Here is a 23,473-nt window from a genome sequence, read left to right on the forward strand (position 1 = left end):
GTTTTTGGGTTTGGGGTATTCTCATGCAATAATACATCCACCATACGAAAAAACAGTGATGGAATGATCAATGGTATCTTGCTTGGCAGTGTTCCTCCTGCCCTTTTGGCCCCACAATCCCATATTGTGATTTTCTAAGGCTGAAGCAAACTTTTCCTGCACCAGAATAACTGTCAATAACACTAAATTTCCTTTGCTCTTAAGCTGTCTCAACCAGCGATGTGCTGCAGAGGTTCAAGACGTAATAACAGCACCTCCAATGGGGAAAATACCTATGACTGATTAAAAGCGGAGCTCATACGTCCTGTAGCGGCTTCAGGAAGATCACATTCACCAGGTATAGGCTCAAGAAGAAATGGGTGATAGGAAGCCCTCACAATACCTTCACTATCTTTGCAACACAGTGGACATCTGCTAATTTCTGACAATCTCCTGTACACGATTTGGAGCAAATGTCTGCCATCTTGGGACATGCCATCATTGATAAGCAGTTGGACATGTCACTGGACACAGTCGCAGAACTTGCTGACCGAATTCAAGATTCCATCACACGGTGCTCGCAGGCCACTACAGTAACTGTTCCTACCAGTGTTACTTCCATAGCCCCTAAAATGTTGCGTTCTGATTACGATGCCCTAGCTGCCAAAGTGGATCTCTTAAGCTCACAGATGGTACCTTTGCTTTCGCATGGTAATATGAGCCGCCACAGAGAGCATAGCCAATGACGTTCAAGGAGACGCTCCACTTCACATTCTGCACCAGAGTCTAGCTCTACATTTTGCTTGTACCACCGCAGATACAGCGTACAAGCCCACGCACATTCCCAAATGGGAACAGCCATCGTTAGTAGGTGCCACTGACTGCAACCCTTGAAGCCTATTTATAATGGAGTGGACGTCGGGAAGGAAATATCTAATAAATACAGAATCTGATCTGAGTATTTTGCCAAGGAAGTCACTTTGATGCTAGAGGCCATGCAACCAGTCAGCTTGGCAGCTGCTAACAATACAGAGATCCCAGCTTATGGGTACATGGTGTGAGGATTGAGTCTAAGCCTGGGTAGACAATTTACGTGGAATTTTACAGTAGCAGACGTGGCTGGAGCGATAATAATTGCTGATTTCTTAGCATATTTCAGACTCTTGCTCAACACATCTAAGGCCTGCCTTGTGGACAGCAGTATTGGTTTGACAGCCGCTGGAATTACCATGATACTAGAACCAGTAGCATCAAGCTTGTGCAAGTAGCAGATGAAGAGTACTGCGCAATTTTGCAAGATTTTCTGGGCTTAGCTAGACCTCCGGGAGCATCACAAAGGTGTTACATGATACTGTCCATCACATCAAAACTACAGATGGACCACATGTGTCATGTTGCACATGCAGAGTAGCATGTGGACGTCTCGCAATATCACTGGCAGAGTTTAACCTTATGTTGAAGGAGGGAGTTATTCGTATGTCATACAGTCCGTGGGTGTCAATATTACACCTAGACCCTAAAAAAGGTGGAGCTTTGTGTCCACGCAGTGATTATTGAGTGATGAATGCCAGGGCTATTCCCAATTGCTACCCGGTACCATTATTACGTGGCTACAACCACACTCCTCATAACACAACAGTATTTAGCATCATTGACTGTGCAAAGGGCTACATGCATATCATGGTCATGCTAGAGAACATTCCCAAGGCGGCTATAATTATGCCCTTTGTATTATTTTAGTCAAAGTTTATGACATTTGGTTGCAGAACGCTGCACAGTCCTGGGAGTGCTTCATGGGTTCTATCTTGCATGGGCTACCTTTCTGGTTCACATACCTGGACAACATGTTGGTCTATTCAGAAACCAGAGAACAGCATTACAGGCACTTCACTTACATGTGGTTCTTAAACGACTGGAGAAGTAAAGCATGTTTTAAACATTGCAAAATGCATTTTTGGCTAGCCTGGAGTTCAGTTTCTGAGCCACCACATATTGTCCTCTGGTTCTGCAACACTGTCATAAAAAGTAGAGGCCATATTACAACTGCCAAAGCCTACAAATTATAAAAGAGCTACACAGATATCTCACGATGCTAAATTTTTACCAGCATCTTTTACCATGTACTGAAAAGCAGTAAGCACCATTAAATACTCCACTATCAGGCACAAAGGTACTAGGTTAAACTCCCATTCAAAGGAATGAGAGTATGGACATGGCATTCGAAGCACCAAAATGGGTAGATGGTGCATGGCAGTTGTGGACCACATACCACTGGAATACACATTCCATAAGAACAGTGACAGGTGCTCACAGTGACAGTACTCTCGAGTTTACAAGCCAATTCACTAGACTTGTAGCACATTTCTGGACTGACCAACGTGGTGGCCAATTGCTTATCCAGAGTATTTGGTATTTCACAACCACTGAACATGACAGAGCTAGCAGGAATGCAGCAAGAAGACCCTGAATTACAAGCAATATAATGCGATGACAAAATTGCTAAAATTACAACTGGTCAGCATTCTGTATGAAACCAGCAAGGTCTACTGTGATACACTGCACGTCAGATCACAACTGTATGTACTCACTGCATTCTACCAGGCGGTGTCTGATAACCTCCATAACTAGTGTCACCCTGGAGTGCATGTGATGGGTAAACTGGTGTTACAGAGGTTGGTGTGGCTCAGCATGAACAGAGATTGTCATCGGTGGACTAGATCATACCCAAAAGGCCAGTTATCCAAAGTTGCCCGATATTTGCATGCTCCAATATGAGCGTTCCGAGATGTCAGTGTGTGTTTTTCTCACATTTGCATGGACGTGGAAGGACCACTGCCTCTCTCAGATAGCCGTCGCTACATAATGATAATGACCGGCAGGTACATTCATTGGCCAGAAGCAGTACCTACTGATGACGTTTCAGCATAAATGCTTGCAGCAGTTTTCACATCAACATGGCTCACCAAATTTGGTTGCCCTCTCCATATAACAACCGACAGGTGGAGGCAGTTCAAGTCTGAATTGTTCATGCAGCTAGCCAAGTTCTGTGGATATTCGCACCATACGACCACGGCCTACCACCCGGCTAGTAAAGACATGCTGGAAAGGTGGCACCACACATTAGAGGCAGCATTTATGTGCCACAGGACCACATGGACTTCTGCACTTCCCATTGCCCTACTTGATCTGAGGAATGCATTCAAGTCAGACATTGAGACTTCAGCAGCAAAGTTTTTATACAGAATGTCACTGCGTCTATTGGGTGTTTTCGGCGATGCCACAAAGGTATCTGATGTTAACGATCAACTGTATCCTCCTGAGGTCCACGGTCCAGTATACTGGATTATGCACAAAAGCAACGCTTGAGACCCGAAGTTCAGTATACTGTACCAGCCATTCTGAAAAAAGTAAAATTGCAAAAAAAATGTCCTGTTTTAATATGTATTTTAGGCATATCTGGCCCAAAAAAAGACTACATTCTAAATGAAATAAAAAAAAACCCTTTGGGCCTCAGGAGGATAATTCCTATATACTCTATATGAGATAGTGGACCACATGAAACCAGTGAGAGCCACTAGGCTTGGATACCACAAAACGTTCATGCGTAGGGATATGGACACGTGCACTCACATTATGCTTTGCACAGACACTGTTAAACCACCACCACAACCACCCAACACTTGACCATGCCCTGTTCTGTGCAGGAGTTTGCATACCATGGACATTCTTGTTAATGGCAAACCAGCTACAGTTTCAATGAATACAGTTAAGATGGCCTACACGTTCAAATAAGTGCCGACCACACTTCCAAGGATTTCAAGAGAGGAGAAGAAAGGGGGCTACAATCCAGCCTCCCACTATGGCACCAACTCAACCATTTGAAGAAGAACCTAAATGCACCACTCGCTCAGGAAGATGTGTTCATTTTCCCACCAGGTACAGAGAAGACTTACCATGCTCCAGTCTTGCCAAGGGGGCCGACTGCTACAGGCTGATATTGCAGTTGGCGCATGCGATAGTAGTTCATGCGAATCTCAAATATTGTTCAGCACAGTTTGTGTGCAAGTGCAAAGACAGAAGAACGATGTCCTGACACTGAGTGTTTTCACTGCTTGGCGCGCGGTGACACACCTGCAGCAACGCACCACACTTATTCTTAGAATCATACAGCAAACACAATTTTTACTTTTTGTCGGAAACATTCTGTTATTCTTGTTAAAAAACAAAGCCTGTACCTATCTTAGTAATGTGGTTTTGAGAATTAATAAATCTGTTGAAGTCCTATCTCATTTTTGATTGAGCGGAAGTTTGACGGCGGGATACTGTCTATAGTTTTATAATCCCTTCAATATCCTTTTCTGAGGTAACTCATCACTTAGAGAGAAAATATTGATTGCACAATAACAAATAGTAAGAACAATATGTGGTGTTCACTCACAGATTTAATGTAGGTTAACTCTTCAAGGAAGCTAGGCATTTGAACTGTGCTATCGCAGCACATGTGTTTGCTAATAAAATTCCTGATAAATAATCCATCACAATTTCAGAAGAACACATATGTCAATATCTAAAACACTAGAGGGGAAAAATTACCTTTTTTATGCACTAGCTTAATGCCAGCTGCTTTGTTAGCATAGACTGTATGAACTGCACAGATTTTTTGTAATTTTCTTTACTCAGATTTTTATGTTGTTCATCAAATGCAAAACCTTCTAAATTTCTTACACTAATTAAGGCCACAAAATCACAGTCTTTTCTGAATGTACGTCTGCCCAAAAAGTGGTTCTGCTATCTGGAGTCGAAGGTTTTTGTTAATCGTGCCTTTTGGTTTCTTGTAGTGACATTTTCATAAAAACTCTCATCCGCTAACTCATATTTCTTTATACTTAGCCGAGAAGTGAAATACCAGTTTTCATGGATTTAGCTTTAAACACTTTTTAATACAACGAAATATTTACTTAACAATTTTCATCCCCTATTTCACCCCTCCAATTTCTAAAAACATATTTCTTGTTATTATTTATTTATTTATTTCTGAGAGAGAAGTCAAATGCCATTTTTCATAGATGTAGTTTTAAACATGCAGTTCTTTAACAATTATTTATTTTCAAAATAAAATTTCACCCCCATAGTGATTGAATTTCCAAAAATGCTGAAACACAAATTTATTTACTTCTGACTAAGAAGCCAAATAGCAATTTTCATAGGTCTAGTTTGAAAATTGCTTAATAGTGACATATTTTCAAAAAACTTTCTCCCCTACTTTAGCCCCTTAGGGATGGAAAATCAAAATATCCCTTTTTAAACAATGCCTACAGTATAAGATCAACACCCTCTATGAATTTCAAGGTTCTATCCTCAGCGGTTTGGGCTGGGGTTGGTTAGTAAGTGTGTGAGCCAGTCAGTCAGGATATTGTCTTTTATATGAGGGTTCTTCGGAAAGCAAGTTCCATTCGGTCGTGATATGGAAACCACGATGAAAATCTGATGAAGCTTTACACAGACATGTTGAACAGGGTTGAAAATATGCCCATTGATTGTGTCTTGTTGCTCTTTTCAGTTCTGAGCATACAGTGAGTACGAACAGATGCCTGGGAAATAGCATCTACCGTCAAGCATGAGGGCTTGGTGAGAGATTTCGCCTGACGTCATGCAGCCCACATAACAACTGTCAAGCAGGTCCTTCTTCATGACACTTCCCCACCGCACTCTACAGGTGCAATGAAGATGCTCCTGCAGTATTTTCGATGGAAAGTATTTGATCACCCACAATACAGCCCATTACTGGCTACCCCTGAGTTTCATCTCTGCTCACATGAACCGCTGGTTTTGAAGACAGCATTTTGACACACTCACAAGCTGCAGACCAGCACAGAGTATTGGCGAACAACACAAGTGGCTGCCATCTATGATGAGAGTATTGGAAAGTTGGCACAATACTATGACAAATGTCTAAGTCAGAGCACCAACTACATAGAGATAGATGTAGCTGGAATGTGTAGGTAATTTTGCAAATGAAACATTTTTTATTTTCACAGTGGTTTCCATTTCATGATCAATTGGCACTTACTTGCGAATAGCCCTATGTACAGAGATTATTAAAGCTGTGAGTGGCTCAGAAAGACGTTCAATATAGAGGAAGAAAAATCTTTGACCATTTGCCCAACAACATGATAAATCACACCTCCGAGCCACAGACTGGAGACTTATGCATAATTTAGAAAATGCCAATTCCAAATACAATCGTCTTAGTAATGAAGTGGCACTGATATTTGAAAGCACCTCCTCAAAAAAAATATAAGACCCAAACCACAATACACACCAAAAAGCCCTGGATAACACTGGTATTAAGATTTCATGCAAAAGGAATCAAAGGCCCATACATCGACACAAAAAATCCAGACAACCACAACCAGCCAAATCACTGTAAAAAATATTTTAAAATACTAAGTAAAGTTATTTAGAAGTTAAAAAGTTTGTACCTATGCTCCAAAATTAATAAATCCAAAAACAAAATCAAAACAGTATAGGAAGTGATAAGGAGTGAGACTGCTGCAAATTGCCTCAGTAGTTCCCACAACATTGTTCTCATTAATGTAGGTAAACAAGTACAAAACCGAGAGACTGTGGCAAAAATTTTAATGAGTACTTTTTAAATGCTGCTGAGAAAACAAGATGAAATGGCTCTGTATAAGAGGCCTTAAAAATATTGAAAGATCATTTCCCAATTTCCATAGAGCAAATAAGTATAGCCCCTATAACAGTACGGGAAGTAAGAAAAACCATTATTTCTTTAAAACACAAAAATCCAACTGGCGTCAAAATCATCCCCACCAAACTGCTAAAAGCCTGCTGCAATGAGTTCAGTGAAGTCCTAGCCCATATATTCAATGCCTTTCTGAAAAAAGGTATCTTCTCTGACAGGCTGAAGTATGCTATTGTAAAGCCCCCCTACAAAAATGACGATACCTCAGATGTTACAAACTATCGTCCTCTCACTCTAGTTTTTCTGAAGTCCTTGAAAAATTAATATATGCAGGACAGTCAGTCACCCAGAAAACTTTGCATTAATTAGTAAAAACCAGTTTGGATTCGGAGAAGATATCTCCACAATTGAAGCTATATTTTCATTTACCAGTAACGTTTTGGAATGCCTTGACAAGAAGACATATCCTGTGAGCATATTTTGTGATCTGTCTAAGGCCTTCAACTGTGTCAATCATAGAGTGCTTATAGAGAAAACATGCCACTATGGACTCCGAGGACAAACAGGCAACTGGCTCAAATCCTATCTACAGGGCAGACAACAGAAAATAGTGTTAGACGGTAACAATATGCAGGTAGGAGGGGTATAGTCTGACTGGGAAAAAGTGGAGTTCCACAAGATTCTGTCCTTGGTCCTCTGCTATTTCTCATATACACACATAAAAAAAAAGTTTTGCATCACCTCAGTTCTGAGAGTTCCGGAACCTGTACAGAAAATTGGAATAGAGATCAACATAAACATCATTTCTGCCCTTTTTATTGCTCACAAAAACCACATGTTGCATGTTGTACCACCACACAGCGAGACCTTCAGGGGTGGTGGTCCAGATTGCAGTACACACCAGTACCTCTAATACCCATTAGCACGTCCTCTTGCATTGATGCATGCCTGTATTCATCATGGCATACTGTCCACAAGTTCATCAAGGCACTGTTGGTCCAGATTGTCCAACTCCTCAATGAGGATTTGGCATAGATCCCTCAGAGCGATTGGTAGGTCACGACGTCCATAAACAGTCCTTTTCAATCCCAGGCATGTTCGACAGGGTTCATGTCTGGAGAACGTGCTGACCACTCTAGTTGAGCGATGCCATTATCCTGAAGGGATACAATGGGGGTGTGAATCGTCATCCACGAAGATGAATGCCTCGCCAATATGCTGCCGATATGGTTGCACTACCAGTCGGAGGATGGCATTCACGTATTGTACAGCCATTACGGAATCTTCCATGACCACCAGCGGCATATGTCCGCCCCACTTAATGCCACCCCAAAACATCAGGGAACCTCCACCTTGATGCACTCACTGGACAGTGTGCCTAAGGCGTTCAGCCTGACAGGGTTGCCTCCAAACACATCTCAGACGATTGTCTGGTTGATGGCATACGTGACACTCATCAGCAAAGAGAACATGCTGCCAATCCTGAGCAGTCCATTCGGCATGTTGTTGGGGCCATCGGTACTGTGTTGCATGGTGTCGTGGTTGCAAAGATGGACCTCACCATGGACATCAGGAGTGAATTTGCGCATCATGCAGCCTACTGTGCACAGTATGAGTCATAATACGATGTCCTGTGGCTGCACGAAAAGCATTATTCAACATGGTGGCATTGCTGTCAGGCTTCCTCCGAGCCATAATCCATAGGTAGCGGTCATCCATTGAAGTAGTAACCCTTGGGCGACCAGAGCAAGGCATATCATAGACAGTTCCTGTCTCTCTGTATCTCCTCCATGTCTGAACAACACCTACGTAAAGGTTTTTTAAATTGCCACCACCAGTCACAAACTCTGTTGACTATTGTATTACTTATTTATTTAGTGACATGTTTCGAGGGAATACCATCTTCAAGCTAAACGGCATTACAAAAACAATTTTACAGAAAGGTCATACTGATGTTACATAGTCTTTTCCTAAATGCTGTTACATCAGCATCAGTATTACCTTATTGTAAAATTGTTTTTGTAATGCCATTTAGCCTGAAGATGAGAGATTTCCTCGAAAAATGTTGCTAAATAAAGAAGTACTACAATAGTCAACAAAGTTTGTGACTGAAAGTGGTAATTTAAAAAACCTTTACATATTTCTTGAGACAGTCACAGTTGAAAAATAGTCAAAATGGCTTCAAATTCTGAACAACATTGCTTTGGTTCACTCCAAGATGCCTGGACACTTCCCTTGTTGGAGCCCTTCCTGCGGATGCGATCGAACAGCGGTTTTGACTGTCAAGGCAAGGTTGAACTACAGACAATATGACCCGTGTACCTTCTTCTTGGTGGAATGATTGGAACTGATCAGCTGTCGGACCCACTCCATCTAATAAGCACTGCTCATGCTTTTTAAATCTTTGGGTGGGCTTAGTGACATCTCTGAACAGTCAGAGGGACTGTGCCTGTGATAAAATATCCACAGTCGAGGTCTATCTTCAGGAGTTCTGTGAACTGGGGTGATGCAAGACTTTTTGATGTGTGTATATTAATGACCTACCTTTGTCCTCAAACAAAGAAGCACGTTTACATAGTTTCTAGGTGACAAAAGCAGTGTGATAGATAAGTAATCCTATGACCCACAATTAAATGCCAACCAGTTAATTACTTGAGGTTGTTCTGAATTGGTTCACAGTTAATTCTCTATCAATAATCCCTGGCAAAACCAATTACATTCATTTCAGTCACAGAAGCCCACAGGATATAAACATTGCACATGAGAGCCAGCAGATACAGAAGATAAATTGTTTGAAATTCTTTGGCTTACATATAGATAACAGGCTTAACTGGTAACACCACATCCAGCATGCCCTGAAATGGCTTAATTCAGCAACAATGTCTCAAAATCTGCTTACTTTGGCTACTTCCATTCACTTATGTGTTATGGGGTAATCTTCTGGGTCAATTCATCACTATCAAAAAATATCTTTACAAGTCAGAAAAAGACTGTCCAGATTTTGTGTGGAGTGCCTCCAACAACCTCATGTCGCAACCTTTTTAAGCAAATAGGAATACTAACCACTACTGCACAATATCTCTTTTCATACATGACATTCATGCTTCACAATCCTTCTCAATATGAAAAAAAAATGAAACATACCATCATCATAACACAAGAAGGAAATGTGACATACACTGTGACCTGAAAAATTTGTCACTGGTGCAAAAAGGTGTACAATACACAAGCACAAAAATCTTCAGTGCACTTCCAAGTAATATTACATGTCTGCAACATAATAATGTGCTATTTAAAAATAAGCTCGAGTTCTTGCTTGAAAAAAGTGTCTGTTCTCTAGAAGAATTCCATAGCAGAGATAGCTAAGACCATTTACCATGGCATGTATTATTGTGAATTCAATATACCTCGCAGCTTTAATTAGATTAACTGGTGATCTGTAAGTCCAGAAAATCGTCACTTTTACTCTGGACTCTGGGGGTGGGGGGGGGGGGGGAGGGGGGGGAAGAGAGAGAGAGAGAGAGAGAGAGAGAGAGAGAGAGAGAGAGAGAGAGAGAGAGAGAGAGGAGGAGGAGGAAGAGGAGGAGAAGAAGAAGATGATATGTCTAGATACAACCTGTAAATTGTATCTTAACCTTTGTTTGCGAGTGTGATTAGAACTTACTGATTGTGTTACTTTATTATTATTATTATTATTATTATTATTTTCAATTTTTATTCTTAATCTTTGTTTATTGCCCCGGTGGAACAAATGTAATAATGAATTAAATGTTTTGCTCATTCCACATCTATGCGTTACTGCGCAAAAATGGATCTACGGAATATGTATTGCAATAAAATAAAAAAATAAACACACTTTCCTTTCTAGCCTTAGCCACAAAACATTGAAGCTATGGAAGATAACTAAACTGAAGCTATTAGAATTGGTGCATCTCCAGCAACTTTTCACTCATTTGGAAGGGTTAACTGCAATCTAGTCTTCTGATGCAGCCTTACCATTAGTAATGCAAATTGCAGCTTGCAACTTATATGTTGCAGGCAGATGCCAGTCAGTGATGTATGGATATACAATATCTGGATCAGCATTCAGTTCCAGTCTGTAATTTTATTATTGGCTAAGGACAATTTTAGCATGTTTTCCAACAATTGCTTCCCACTACTAACAGGTACAATCCCATTGTTTTAATCACCACTGTGTCACCTCACTTGGTGTTGAGCCCGGTGGTCTATTGGTAAAGAAGGTGCCTGGAAACTGAGTGGTAATGAGATCATATCCCTGTCAGACCACATATTTTTCAGTCCGTGTCTTACCTAGCCTTCACCTATCAACGATGTGATGTGTCTCCAGAAACTACATGTGATTTGGATCCCACATTCAACAGTATGTCCCCTTCTCCCCAGTTGGATAGCTAGGGTTGGTTAGGGCCACATAAGTCACCAAAGTGGCCTCCAACTGAAACACTTGCAACCAATCATTGACACACACAAAATCATTTTCATTATTATTATTTTTATTATTAGTTCATCTTAGTAGGTTCTTTATTTACTCACAGCAGTGAATGTCAGGCAACATGAAAAAAAGAATTATAATAATTTTATTGTGCCAAGACAAATTGTTTCCAAAGAAACGACAGTTTCTTGAAGTTTTCCTGGCAGGTCTCATTCACCCATTCACCCCACAGTGTAAAATTCTTTAAAAATCTTGTAAGTGACTCACCTTGAGAATGGCTGAAAGTTTGACAGTCAAAATATTGGTACAGGAGTTGATAATGTCCTGGATGCACTCCCAAAAATGATGGAACAAAAGAGTATTTGTTGATATTGTAAAAGCAACTGAAGACTACTATATTGCAACTGAATACTTCTCTTTTGAGCACTGATAATGAGCCACAAGTCCAGTGAATCAGAGCAAATAAACAAATCTTTTATTTAACCAACATGTTCAAGAAAATTAAAAAATAAACTTACCCAATCTTCTGATAATAAGTATTTTGGTCCAAAATAATGCTAGTGTGTCTTTTTATGTTTGTGTCTGTGAACATGTTCTTGAGCAAAGGACATTATTTCAGTGGCAGGAAAGTGATGCATTTCTGAGCAATGCAATGTGTACATCATTCTCATTTTTATGCAAATAGCTATCAGTTTGAAGAAAAGAAGGGACGAGGAGGCGGAGACGTGAACACTGATGTCTCTAAAACATAGGACTTATTTCTGCAGATGCTGTCCATCATAGTTGCAGTAATATTGATCACAACTGAAAATGTATGAAATTGAAAGCACTGAATTTTCATTTGTTTCATTATCTTATACTAATTCATCTTACATGATACAATTAAAATATAAACTCTTATTATTGTTTTCTGTTAAGAAAGACACTAAATGCTACATCCTAGCAGTAGTCAACAGGAAAGGACGAGGTTAGCAAGGACATAAAAGAAAAACCATACATAAACTTATTTCATACAGTTGAAAAAGACTTTTTCTGTTATGTATATGAATACATTAACAACAATGACAAACATATTTTACAAAGATATCATTCAGAAGTTATAACATTTGGAAACTCAAGAGGATTCTAGCTAATAAAATATCACAAAATAGCTTCTGCTTCCACTGTTTCTTGTTTTGGCACATACCAGGCTTTTAAGTCATCTCATAACCTTAAAAAAGACACTTAACACTGTTTTGAAATTTTTATTTTTGTAAATATATAACAAGACCAGTAAAATTTATAATTACAAAACAATAAATAGAATATGTAATGTAGCCTTTAGATGTTCAACCTTTGGTTGTATAAAACTGTTGTAATGTTCAAAGAGTTTTACTTTGACTGTTAGGATCAATGTCTGTCCAAAATGCAAAATGTAATTCTACAGATGATTCCAGTCATATAAGACTGAAAAATAAAAGTGATACAATTAACTGAGACACAATTTCAGATAACCAAAATTCATATCCTTACAAAATATATCTTATTTTCTTTCTGAAAATATTACAAATTTACATAGATATATTATTTCATACTATCTTTCATAGTATAAAAGTGTTTTTCCCTGTTATGCCTCATTTCATTCGGGAACTAACTCAACTCAGTGTATTAGTCCAGCATTCACAGTGTCCAGAACTCCAAGTCAAGTTATGTGTCTGAATAACAAATGGTAATTATATTTAACTGTATTGTTCATGATTAAACCCACAAATTTAATTATCTCTTGAAATTAAGCTCTGAAACCTTCATTATTCAATTTGGCATTAACTGCTGGAGGGAAGAATAGGACATTCATTCAGCACCATCAGTGAAAGACACCTCAACTCACTTCTTACTAAAGCGCCTCCTACATCCCAGAAAGTGCAAATTATTTTACATAATGACTGAACAATAATAACTTCATTATCTAAGATGCCCTACAATCAGTAGAGATAAACAATATGTCCAATAAAAGAAATCACATCAATTAACACAAGGCATAAATAAGTTAAAACATGCAAACAATATTTTGTATAGTTGATATCACACAGTTTCTACTTACATCATATAAACAAAGAAGTCAAATATTAAAGTCTTAAATATTACCATACAGAACAAAACATATTCTTTAAAGTTCATTAAATAAATAACAGTCCCTTGAAACTACACGATATGTTACTGATATTCATTCTACACTCTGATATGGCTTTTTACTGTAATATAACTAAAACATGGATTTACCAACCCATTAGTCATAGAAACAATGAGAAAAGCTGTAGTCAGCTCCTGGATCTTTCTTTTTACACCCACAATATCATTACTTTGGAACTAAAGAAAACTTCAGCAAAGTTTTACACAACAAAACATTTTATGTTTGTCACACAAAGAGTTCTTTTTTCCATGCAGTACAAGTTCTATGCTGCAGGCAAAGTTACAGAAGCAAGAAAAGTCTACCTTGCTTCACAGAGTTCAAACAGTTGCCACTATGACAGTATTTTTAGGCTTTCTGGCAGTAAACTCTTATGTTACAAAAAGTATGCAGACATACTGTATGCTGGATAACAGAACAGAAAGCTTACAACTGAAGTGACCTGTCAGTAATCTGGTTGGTAATTGCCACAATCATACAAAAAGTTAATGCTGTTGACTGTGACAGTGTTGATTTCACAGTGCCTTCCACCAGTCATTAAGTTATTTAAGAATGAAAATTAATTATTTTTCTTTACTGTAGTAGTCCCGCTACTGCAGTATCATTCAGCACATGGGCATGTCATGAACATTCTTTACTCATCCAAATGACTGAACACAATATAATCACTTACTTGAGTAGCACCCATCAAACCAACTTCCTTTTGTCTTACACAGCACAAAATACATAAGTGTGCCTTAAATTGGCCACATACACTGTAACATGTACACACACTCATACTTGTGAACCATACATTAATGAGGCTATTATTCATCCTAATAAAAAAATTATGACAAAATATTCATACATACTTCACAAAGATATTTTAAATTTGTTATATAAAAACAAAGATACATTAACATCTACAAATCGTATCATTACTGTAGTCACAAAGTGATTTGATTTTCTAAAAGGATGAGACAGAGTAAGTGTTCAAATATGTAACCAATATCTTTAAAACTAACAACTATCAGGATTGTCAGACCTTGTACTGAGTTAAATGTATTGCATAGAGCAATCAATCAAATAATACTGTAACTGTCAAATACAGTTTTTTTTAATACAAGCAAATGACAAAATTTAAAGCATATCACATATAAATTGAACTAATCTTTTAGTAATTAGGAAGGGGTTGAATTTTGTAAATCTTGCAAATAAAATCAACATTTAGGTACACATGCTGACAATCCTAGAAAAATCAACAAGAGACCATCAGTTTCAACCATTATCAATAGATAAGGGTATAAAAGTCTCTCAGTGTTTACTTATCCGTAATTAAACATCTGGAATCAGAATACCAATGACTGTGTTATACCTGTTAACACACTTTTAATTACTTGTTATGAAATCACATTTATATTTAGTAGAGTCAGTTACAATACTGGTCCATATGTGAAGCCATTTCTGGAGCTAGTTCTTCCATCAAGCATCAAGATGCGTCAGAGTTGACCATCACAGAGGGCACAATACGTCCAAAATTTGCTCGCTTGAACCTGTCCTCTAGCGTCCCAGGAATCTGATAAACCAAAATGTTAACATTACAGTCCTCTGCGGATTTGCAGTTAAACTGTATGTTTTATGTGATTGGAGCTCATGTACATAGTATTATTTGAGTTCCTTGTCATACACATACAGTAAAAAAATATCAAATGATAAACGATAGTTACATTGCTAACACTGCTTTAATGAATATTTATCTTCATAAGAATCCTTATAAGAACATCAAAATTAGTTGACGTACTGCCGTTCAAAGACCTTCTTATGTCAAATCAGTATCACAGTACTGACTTTCTAAGTGTTATGTCTCTCACAGTCCTTCATTATAGAGTTGCCAAGGTGTGTGATAAGTTTATAGAGCAAAATATTATCTTGATACATGTTATTTTAGCACTATCACTTTAAATCTTTTCTCCCCTAGTAGACTTGTCCTATACGAATTTCCTTTGCGTAATTTTTAACCCGCTCATACAACTGATGTCATATGTTTCTGAATATATTACTACTGCAATGCTCTTTTGATGTATGTACCCAGGAATGAAATCTAACAGCACATACAAATCTTTCCTTATGAGTCAACAACAAGTTAACAGATATGTACAAAAGTCATCACATGTACTAGCTGTTTGAATCCTGACAACAATGGGAGTAAAGTGGCAAGGGGAAGGGATAATTAAAAATTGGAAAATAATTTTTGCCAAGATCTTGAGCTTTTTTTTTTTGGGGTGGGGGGTGGGGGTGGGGGTGAGGGTGGGTGGGAGGGAGGGATGACATAGGAAGAAGAGGGAAATTAGCAATTTAATACCAGCAAGAAATAAACCTTGACAAATGAGAGCAGTTGTAAGTGTTAGAGATAAACAATAGTGAGATTAAGAATAGAAGAGAACGCAAAACAAAAGTGGGGCAAAAAGAGGTTATATGAAGGACAGAATAGTGAAGGGGAATAATTAAATCAAAGAGAATAATTGACACCAAAATGAACTGTAACATGCAGAAGAGTGACAGGAAACAAAATTTTATTAGGGTTGGAACTTTAATAGTGGCAACTACTTATTCACAGCTCGTACAAAATAGAGATGTGTTTCAAAGTTTTACTGACCTTCAGAGTATTCACCAGCATTGTGCATAACCCATTGCCAGCGATGTGGAAGTCATAAGATACTCTTAGCAATGCCAGTCGTGTTGACAGTTTGAGCGGCACAGTCTATTGCCTGACGAATTTGTATCAGTTCTGAAGAAAATGCCGTGAAGTGTTTCCTTCAGTTTAGAAATTGAGTTGAACTCATGAGGGCTTAAGTCAGGGGAGTACAGTAGGTGGTATAGCACTTAGCAGCCCCATCAGTCAAGCAAATCAGTAACAGCTTGCACTGTACATGCTTGAGCATTGTCCTGCAAAATGATGGTCAGGTCCTGCAGAAAGTGTCATCACTTCTGTCTCTAAGCTGGTTGTAGGTTGTGTTCCAAAAATGAACAGCATAGAGACAGAGGTGATGACACTTTCTGCAGGACCTGACCATCATTTTGCAGGAGAATGCTCAAGCACATACAATGCAAGCTGTTACTGATTTGTTTGACTGTTGGGGCTGCTAAGTGCTATACCACCTACTGCACTCCCCTAAGCCCTTGTAAGTTCATCTTGATTTCTAAACTGAAGGAAACACTTCACAGCATTCACTTCAGAACTGCTACAAATTCGTCAGGCAATAGACCGTGCCACTCGAACTGTCAACGCAACTGGCACTGCAAAGAGTATCCTACAACTTCCACATCACTGGCAATGGGTTATACACAATGCTGGTGACTACTTTGAAGGGCAGTAAAACTTTGAAAATGTATCTATTTTGTATGAGCTGTAAATAAATAGTTTCCACTATTAAAGTTCTAACCCTTGTATAAACTAATTCTTGAGGAAATAAAGAGCTGGTACCATCAAGTGTGTTGTTCCCCACCCCACAAACACACCTACAAAATCTGTCTCACCAAAAGCTCTCTGACTTCAAAGCCTGCAAGTTTCTTAAACAATTATCTACCTGTCGCAATCCGATGACAAACTGACATTTATTCTTGTATTCTTAGTGCAGGTTTGATTTAGGCTATTACTTTTATTATAAACATAGCTTTCATTCCATGCATTGTAAAGTTAATTACTTTTTTATTTTGAGCCTGAAGTAGTTTCTCAAGTGGGGAATTACATGATGTAATGCAACAATAATATTGTGGACTTTTTAATCAGGAAAATGAACATCTAATTCTCATCTGATTATCTAGGCTTATATTTTATCCATTTAATTAAATTGCACAATAGGATTGCAAAAATGATTATCTTAGAAAGAGGGATGGAGGGTTCTTTCTTCCATTCATGTCAAAACTGAGACACTAAAAACCTCCAATAACTTTGTTGACAACAGGACATTAAATTTCTCTGACATGATTTTGAGTACCAACATTCAGTTTTTAACAATGCACAACAGTAATTTCACTTCTGAATGCAAAAAATTTTAATGGTAAGAAGCTAATCCACAACAAATACATCTCTGTGTATGGTGAAAGGTGAATACTGTAGTCTCACTGCCCTGAAGAGAACTGCTCGAGTTCGTAGAAACCTCAACTTCTGTTTGACAGTAGCAATTTAGTTTTACAGAATGACATGTCCTAATGCCCAGAATGATTTTACTCAGATTCAGTTCCAGTATTTGCATGGCTTCCCTAAGTTACTTCAAGTGAATGTCTGGACAGTTCATTTACAAGGCCACTGGTAATTTCTCTCCCATACTTGTCAGATCAGGCAAGAACTGTTTCTTTCCTTTCCTTCAACCCCCCCTCCCCCCCCCTCTCGCCTTCTTTCTTTCTAATATCCTCAATTTTTAGTCCTAATCTTTTCTTCTAATTGGAAGTTATGTTTCCTTACAATTTAAGAAATCCTAAACCGAAAGTGTCAACAGCATAGATGACTGAAAACAGAGTACAATCAGTTTTTATAGGAAAAATACATTTTCAACACTCACATTTTATCTTTATGGGGAAATGTGTCAACAGCACTCTAAAACCTGTGAAACGCTGGTCAGATGCAGAGAGGAATAAATATTTTCTACTAAGTCAGCTGTATGAATTTTCAATGGTGCTAAGTTGGTTTATGGTAGTGCTTTCCCATTAATGATGGTACACAACATTTTGTCATCTTGAAGTTTTCTTCAATTGTCAGCAACTTTAGCATTGATGCAGGAAATTGGATAGACCCAAGTTCCAGTCTGCTTCATCAATAAAACTTCAGTTTACATTTATCTCCTTATGCCAAAGAGAAATATATACCCTGCTTTAAATGCCTTACGATTTCTTTCTAATTCTCCTTCCATTTGTTCTAGATGATTTATGTGATGCTTATATTTAGTTTTAGACAACCTACTATCCTATATAAACATATGCATCACTGTGGTTGATAAAATTTATTCAGGGGCACATGCATATTCATAATTTCAAGATAAATACTGGTACAAACTTCAAAACCATGTTCCTAGGACCAGGTGGAGAAGGATAGTCTGTGTAACCATAGGCTTAAAACATTTATTTTTGTGATGATGGAGCTTTGAATATCTGTGACATGGCACTGATATTATGACGGAAATCCTGCCACAATTGTGCCTAAAAGAATTCAGGCGAAGAAGAGACATCAATATGCTCAGCTTCGTCATCACTGCTATGCCACTGTGAGGCAGTATGAGGCTGGTAGTAAATCATTTGAAACAAGACAGTGTGACAGACACATGTAGTTCAAAATAAGGAAAAGTCAGCCACTCCCCTATAGCGGACTAATGTGTGGACCACAGAAAACATAATAAAACAATGTTCACATTAACTTTCAAGCTCTTGCTCTTTTTCTGCTAAAAGTACATGCATTCACACATGGAAACATACAGTACCACAGCCATGGTTCTGTACATTTGTGTGTGTGTGGGTACTTTTATTAGAAAAAGAGCAAGAGCTCAAAAGCTTATGTAAATACCGTTATCCATTACACGTTTCTATGCTCCACACATACCAGTTTGCAATATATGAGGGGTTGCCTTTCTCTTATTTTACATATTGTTCCTTGCAGGAATTTCCATTAGTTTACTTCGTCTGCTCATAACAAAGTCATGACACTAAATTTATCAATACGGTATAATGTAGTTTATGCATTATGGGACAACAGTCCAATTCCTTTTTCATGTGAAATGACATATAGAAGGTGTTTCCAACCACTCTCTAGACCTCATCCCAATTGACTTTTTCTTGAGGGGCAATACAAACTATTTGGTTTTTGCTAGTCCAAAGAATAGTGTTTCACCAGATCCAGTTACTGAAGCATCTGAGAAGGCCTGTGATGTATCTCAAACATTATTAATGGTAACAACAATGTATGAAAAAGACAGATTCCTGCTTACCCTAAAGAATATACATTAAGTTGCAACTTAAAGTGTCTTCTTTATGGTAAGTAGCAATCTGTCTTTTCCCACATTGTTGATATTCCTACCTGGAGCTTCCACTGTTTGATCATTAATAGTAAGAAAGTCAATGTTGCTCAGTTTCAAAGCTTTCAGTGCAATGGCTAATATATATCGTAACAGTGAGTATGAGAGAAGTACACGAAGAGCATGTTTCAAATATTTCATCTTGAAACAGTGAGGTTTGGATTTATATATTTATTTAGATTTCTGTTCTTCTCCTTGTCTCATGAACATCCTTCCATAGTCATGCCATCATTTATTTTACACTCCTGTACACTGGCATAGCAACTTCACTATATTAATTAACAATCAGTAAAATTTCAAGTAAATCAGAGATTCACAGAGTTTTCTTTGTGGTTAATTACTTAATCGAATTCTGCCTTTAAAAAAAGGTACATAACATTTTAAGTACCTAGATAGTTTGCAGTTAATGCTGGGATAAAAATTTAAATAATGCTAAAGCTATCTTTGAAAAATAAACTATCACTAGACTCTTTTTTCGATGCTACAAAGTAAGTTTTTTTTACATGCTTTGATGTGTTCTTTTTCTTATTACGTTGCTCCTCTACAATGCACTTCATGCGAAGTTTTGCTTTACAAATTGTGTCTTAGGTGCATGCTTTATCATTGAAGTAGTATAATATTTAATTAATACTGGTCATGACATTCAAATGAAGACACATGTATATTACTTTTCTGGTTAACGTTAAAGCAATAATTTTTGCACTGAAAATCACTTTCAAATTCATTTGAAGAGTGGAGTTAATCAGCATACAGAGTCTTGTAAATATGGTGAATGAGTCATTTCCTTTTCAGCAAAAACTTTACAGCCCCATCACACTCATATAAGAATAACACCCAGAGAGTTACATACCTATTTGCAATACTGGCATGAAATTTCACACTCACTGGTGCACACTCAGTTACATGCTCAGTATAACAACAAAACACTGGAACAATTACCCAATCCTAATAAAGTCAGTTAACTGTTTAGAGAGCTGTAATCATGTGTAGTTATAATTATAGCACTCATTTAGAATGAACTAGGACAGCTCTAAATAACATTACTAATGAGGGCTTCCTCCCCCCCCCCCCCAACCTTCCGTCCATACAAGTGATACAAGCAAAGTATGGCAGCCAGCAAAAGAAGAGGAAGAAAGAATCTAGCTCCTTTCCTAGATAAAAAGCAAGTCAACATCAGAAAACTGAAATGCTATAATATCTGTGGCAGCAGAATATAAGAAAAAGAAATTCAGTTATGTAAAACTGACATAATTGAAATTTAACTTTGTAAGATAAAATGACAGTTGAGGATGTGAATCTGAAATGGAACAAGGAGTAATGGAGACACACGACACCAATCCAGAATGATGTAAAAATAATAATAAACCTTTACTTGGATCAAACTGCTGAATTCTGAAATGGGAAAACAAGTTTCTGAAACAAAGATTCTGAGGGATGTTCTCCAAGAGAGTAAATTGTCTTCTCTGTGTTTCGACCTGTATTCTGATTACATATTTAAAAAAAAATCTTGTTAATTCTAAAGCTAGTGTGTGTGATTCTAAGGGCTCAAAATTAGTTCATTGAGGTATGCAGACCACTACAACTGTGACTAATGATCTTGGTGGACTGGAAGCTTTGCTGACTAAAAATATAATGGGAGTGAAACAGTGACTTAACATCAGCAATTGATTAATTATTGTGCAAAGATATTGTTCACTGTCTTCAGCAACATTAAATAAGTATCATTACAGTTGAATGGTCAAGTGACTGAGAAGAAGGGATATTTTAATCTATGTTGGTTTAATGACTTGATGGTTTTTAAAATCTAATTAATCAAAAAATACTTTAATCATTGTGAACTTGAAGGCTAAAGCAAGCAAAGTTTACAACAAAGTGATGAAGCAGCACAAATAATTTTCTTTAATCAAGCAGAAAAACCTGAGTCATTTAGACATATGAGAAGATACAAATGCTACTACAGTTAGTGCAAGAAAAAATGGAGGCAAAATTTTATGTTAAATGCAAAAGGAATATCATGGGCACACAACATACAAGAGTAGACAGGGGTTTAAGTTTTCAATGGTTATCCCAGTTACCAATGGTTATTCCAGCTACCAAAATAAATTAGCTTCTCCTCTGCAACTGTTGATGTTTGGAAACCACAGATTGAAGCTGATAATTTCATCAGTCTGGCATAAAAAAGGCCCATTGTTTTCAGGGATTACTCAAAATACATAAAGGCCTTGAAAATACTTTTATTGGCAAATAGTTGGCTAGAGAAGCAGAAAGGACATATATTAAACCCCAAACTAATGAACCAGCTTTTACAGAAGTCCCGCCTTTTACGAATACTTCTATCGATCCTGCTGAAACTCACATAAGAACAATGTTCTCCCTCTCTGCTTTTAATGAACTCTGCTTTAAGAAAAGGTACCCTTTAAGGAACTGAACATTAGAAAATTTAAATCTTGTTTTTACCAAACTGCTGAAACTCACATAAGAACAATGTTCTCCCTCTCTGCTTTTAATGAACTCTGCTTTAAGAAAAGGTACCCTTTAAGGAACTGAACATTAGAAAATTTAAATCTTGTTTTTACCAAAGTCGCTGATATATACCAGTGAGTTCCTGATTTCTTTCAGTTTCACACTACTTGAATGCAGTAAATGGTAACTGATTCTTTCATTCAATACCTACTTAGATCATAGCTGTTTGGTCAATAACTCTACCTCTCTTGTAGCGTTATGGCTAGATGTGCTGAGCGAGTCTGAAATTGAATTCCACCTTGACTACAGTGCAACTTAGGTCACATGATCTGATGTCACAGTCACTTGATCTACAAAGGACAAGGAAGTGTATTTGTTTGTTAAAGAAGAGTCAAAGTTTTACTTTTGTGGAGTTATGGCCTGCAAACACAGATAGCTTACAATTCAGCTAAAGCTGACAATCATCCACTATATCAAAGGTAATCTTAATATAAAACTTCCTAACATGCCGAAGAAATATGATTTAGCACTATCTACACCGCTGGCATACTCCAAATAAGGAAGCATTAAATACTGAAGCCAACAATTCCTCTGGATCCAAATGGGAGAACATTCATATTTCATCATACACTGTAGTGGAAAATATTCTCTTACAATGGTTCCAAGGAATGAGAAGTGGCAGCATTCCAATAAGTGGAAACATGCTCATGAAACCATCCTGAAGACTGGTGCTGAAAATTTCAGTGCAGTGAATAGCTGGTTGGATCATTTTAAAAGAGTTATAATCTGTCATTTCAAAATATAAGTGAAGAAAGTCAGGCTGTGGACTCAGAAAGTGTAAACTATTGGAAGAACATTACGCTGCCACAACTGATACAAGATTTTAAGTCTAGAGATATTTTCTAGCCTGGTGAAATTGGCATCTGTTATAATTTACTTTTGGCATAAACATATACCATTAATGGAGAGAAATGCCATCCTGGTAAAAGAAGTAAAAGAAGAATGAAAATGGTATTGGGTGTAAATAAACAGAGACGGAAGTGGAAAGTAACCTCTACAAATAACAGAAAATTTTAAAATTCCCAAGTGTTCAAAAACATAACTGTCCTTGCAGTTACAACAGCAGTGTCTGAATGATACCAGATTCCTTAGATATTTAGGCGTCAAGATGGGTGCAGCATTAAGGAAAATTATTATTGACCAGCACCATGTAGATCCCAAGGAAGCGTAACTTCTTAGGAGTGTAAGTGTTCCTCTCTCTAAACTATAGAAGTCATCTGCAGCCACTGGACCTGTGCATAATACACCCTGTTAAAGCCAAGTACAGAGTAGCAGTTTACAGAAGTCACTTCCATTTCCTGAGAGGAAAGAAGTGATGATATTCCTTGTTCTACAGGCTACTCGTACGTTTACTGCTGCCGCCAATTCTGCACCACAACAGGCTGTATTAAACTGTTTTACAAAAGCTGGCTGAGGAACATCAGTTGCTGCTGAAGATGACATTATTCCAGAAGAAGAATGGGATAGGATTACTGATAAGTCTCAAAATGTGACATTCCAGGATTTAGTTTGCCATGATAATGTTGTCCTTACTTCCACACATGAAATGGGTGCAAGTGAATGTCTGAAATGCTTGTGAAGGAACGCTGTGAAGCACAAACTTG

The 23,473-nt window shown here is 37.8% G+C and overlaps 1 protein-coding gene across 4 annotated transcripts in view; it reads right to left on the reverse strand.

Moving 5' to 3' along the window:
• Nucleotides 1-12,365: 12,365 nt before the first annotated feature.
• The window catches only part of LOC126175841 (6-phosphofructo-2-kinase/fructose-2,6-bisphosphatase 2), a 363,291-nt gene continuing 352,183 nt past the window's right edge, over nt 12,366-23,473 (reverse strand). For all 4 annotated transcript variants that reach the window (XM_049922842.1, XM_049922846.1, XM_049922845.1 and 1 more), the window contains one exon: nt 12,366-14,857. In XM_049922842.1, coding sequence (XP_049778799.1) covers nt 14,771-14,857 — 87 coding nt within the window. In that variant the 3' untranslated portion in view covers nt 12,366-14,770. The remainder of the gene's footprint in view (nt 14,858-23,473) is intronic.

This window comes from Schistocerca cancellata, chromosome 3, assembly GCF_023864275.1.
Source record: "Schistocerca cancellata isolate TAMUIC-IGC-003103 chromosome 3, iqSchCanc2.1, whole genome shotgun sequence".
Taxonomy (NCBI): domain Eukaryota; kingdom Metazoa; phylum Arthropoda; class Insecta; order Orthoptera; family Acrididae; genus Schistocerca; species Schistocerca cancellata.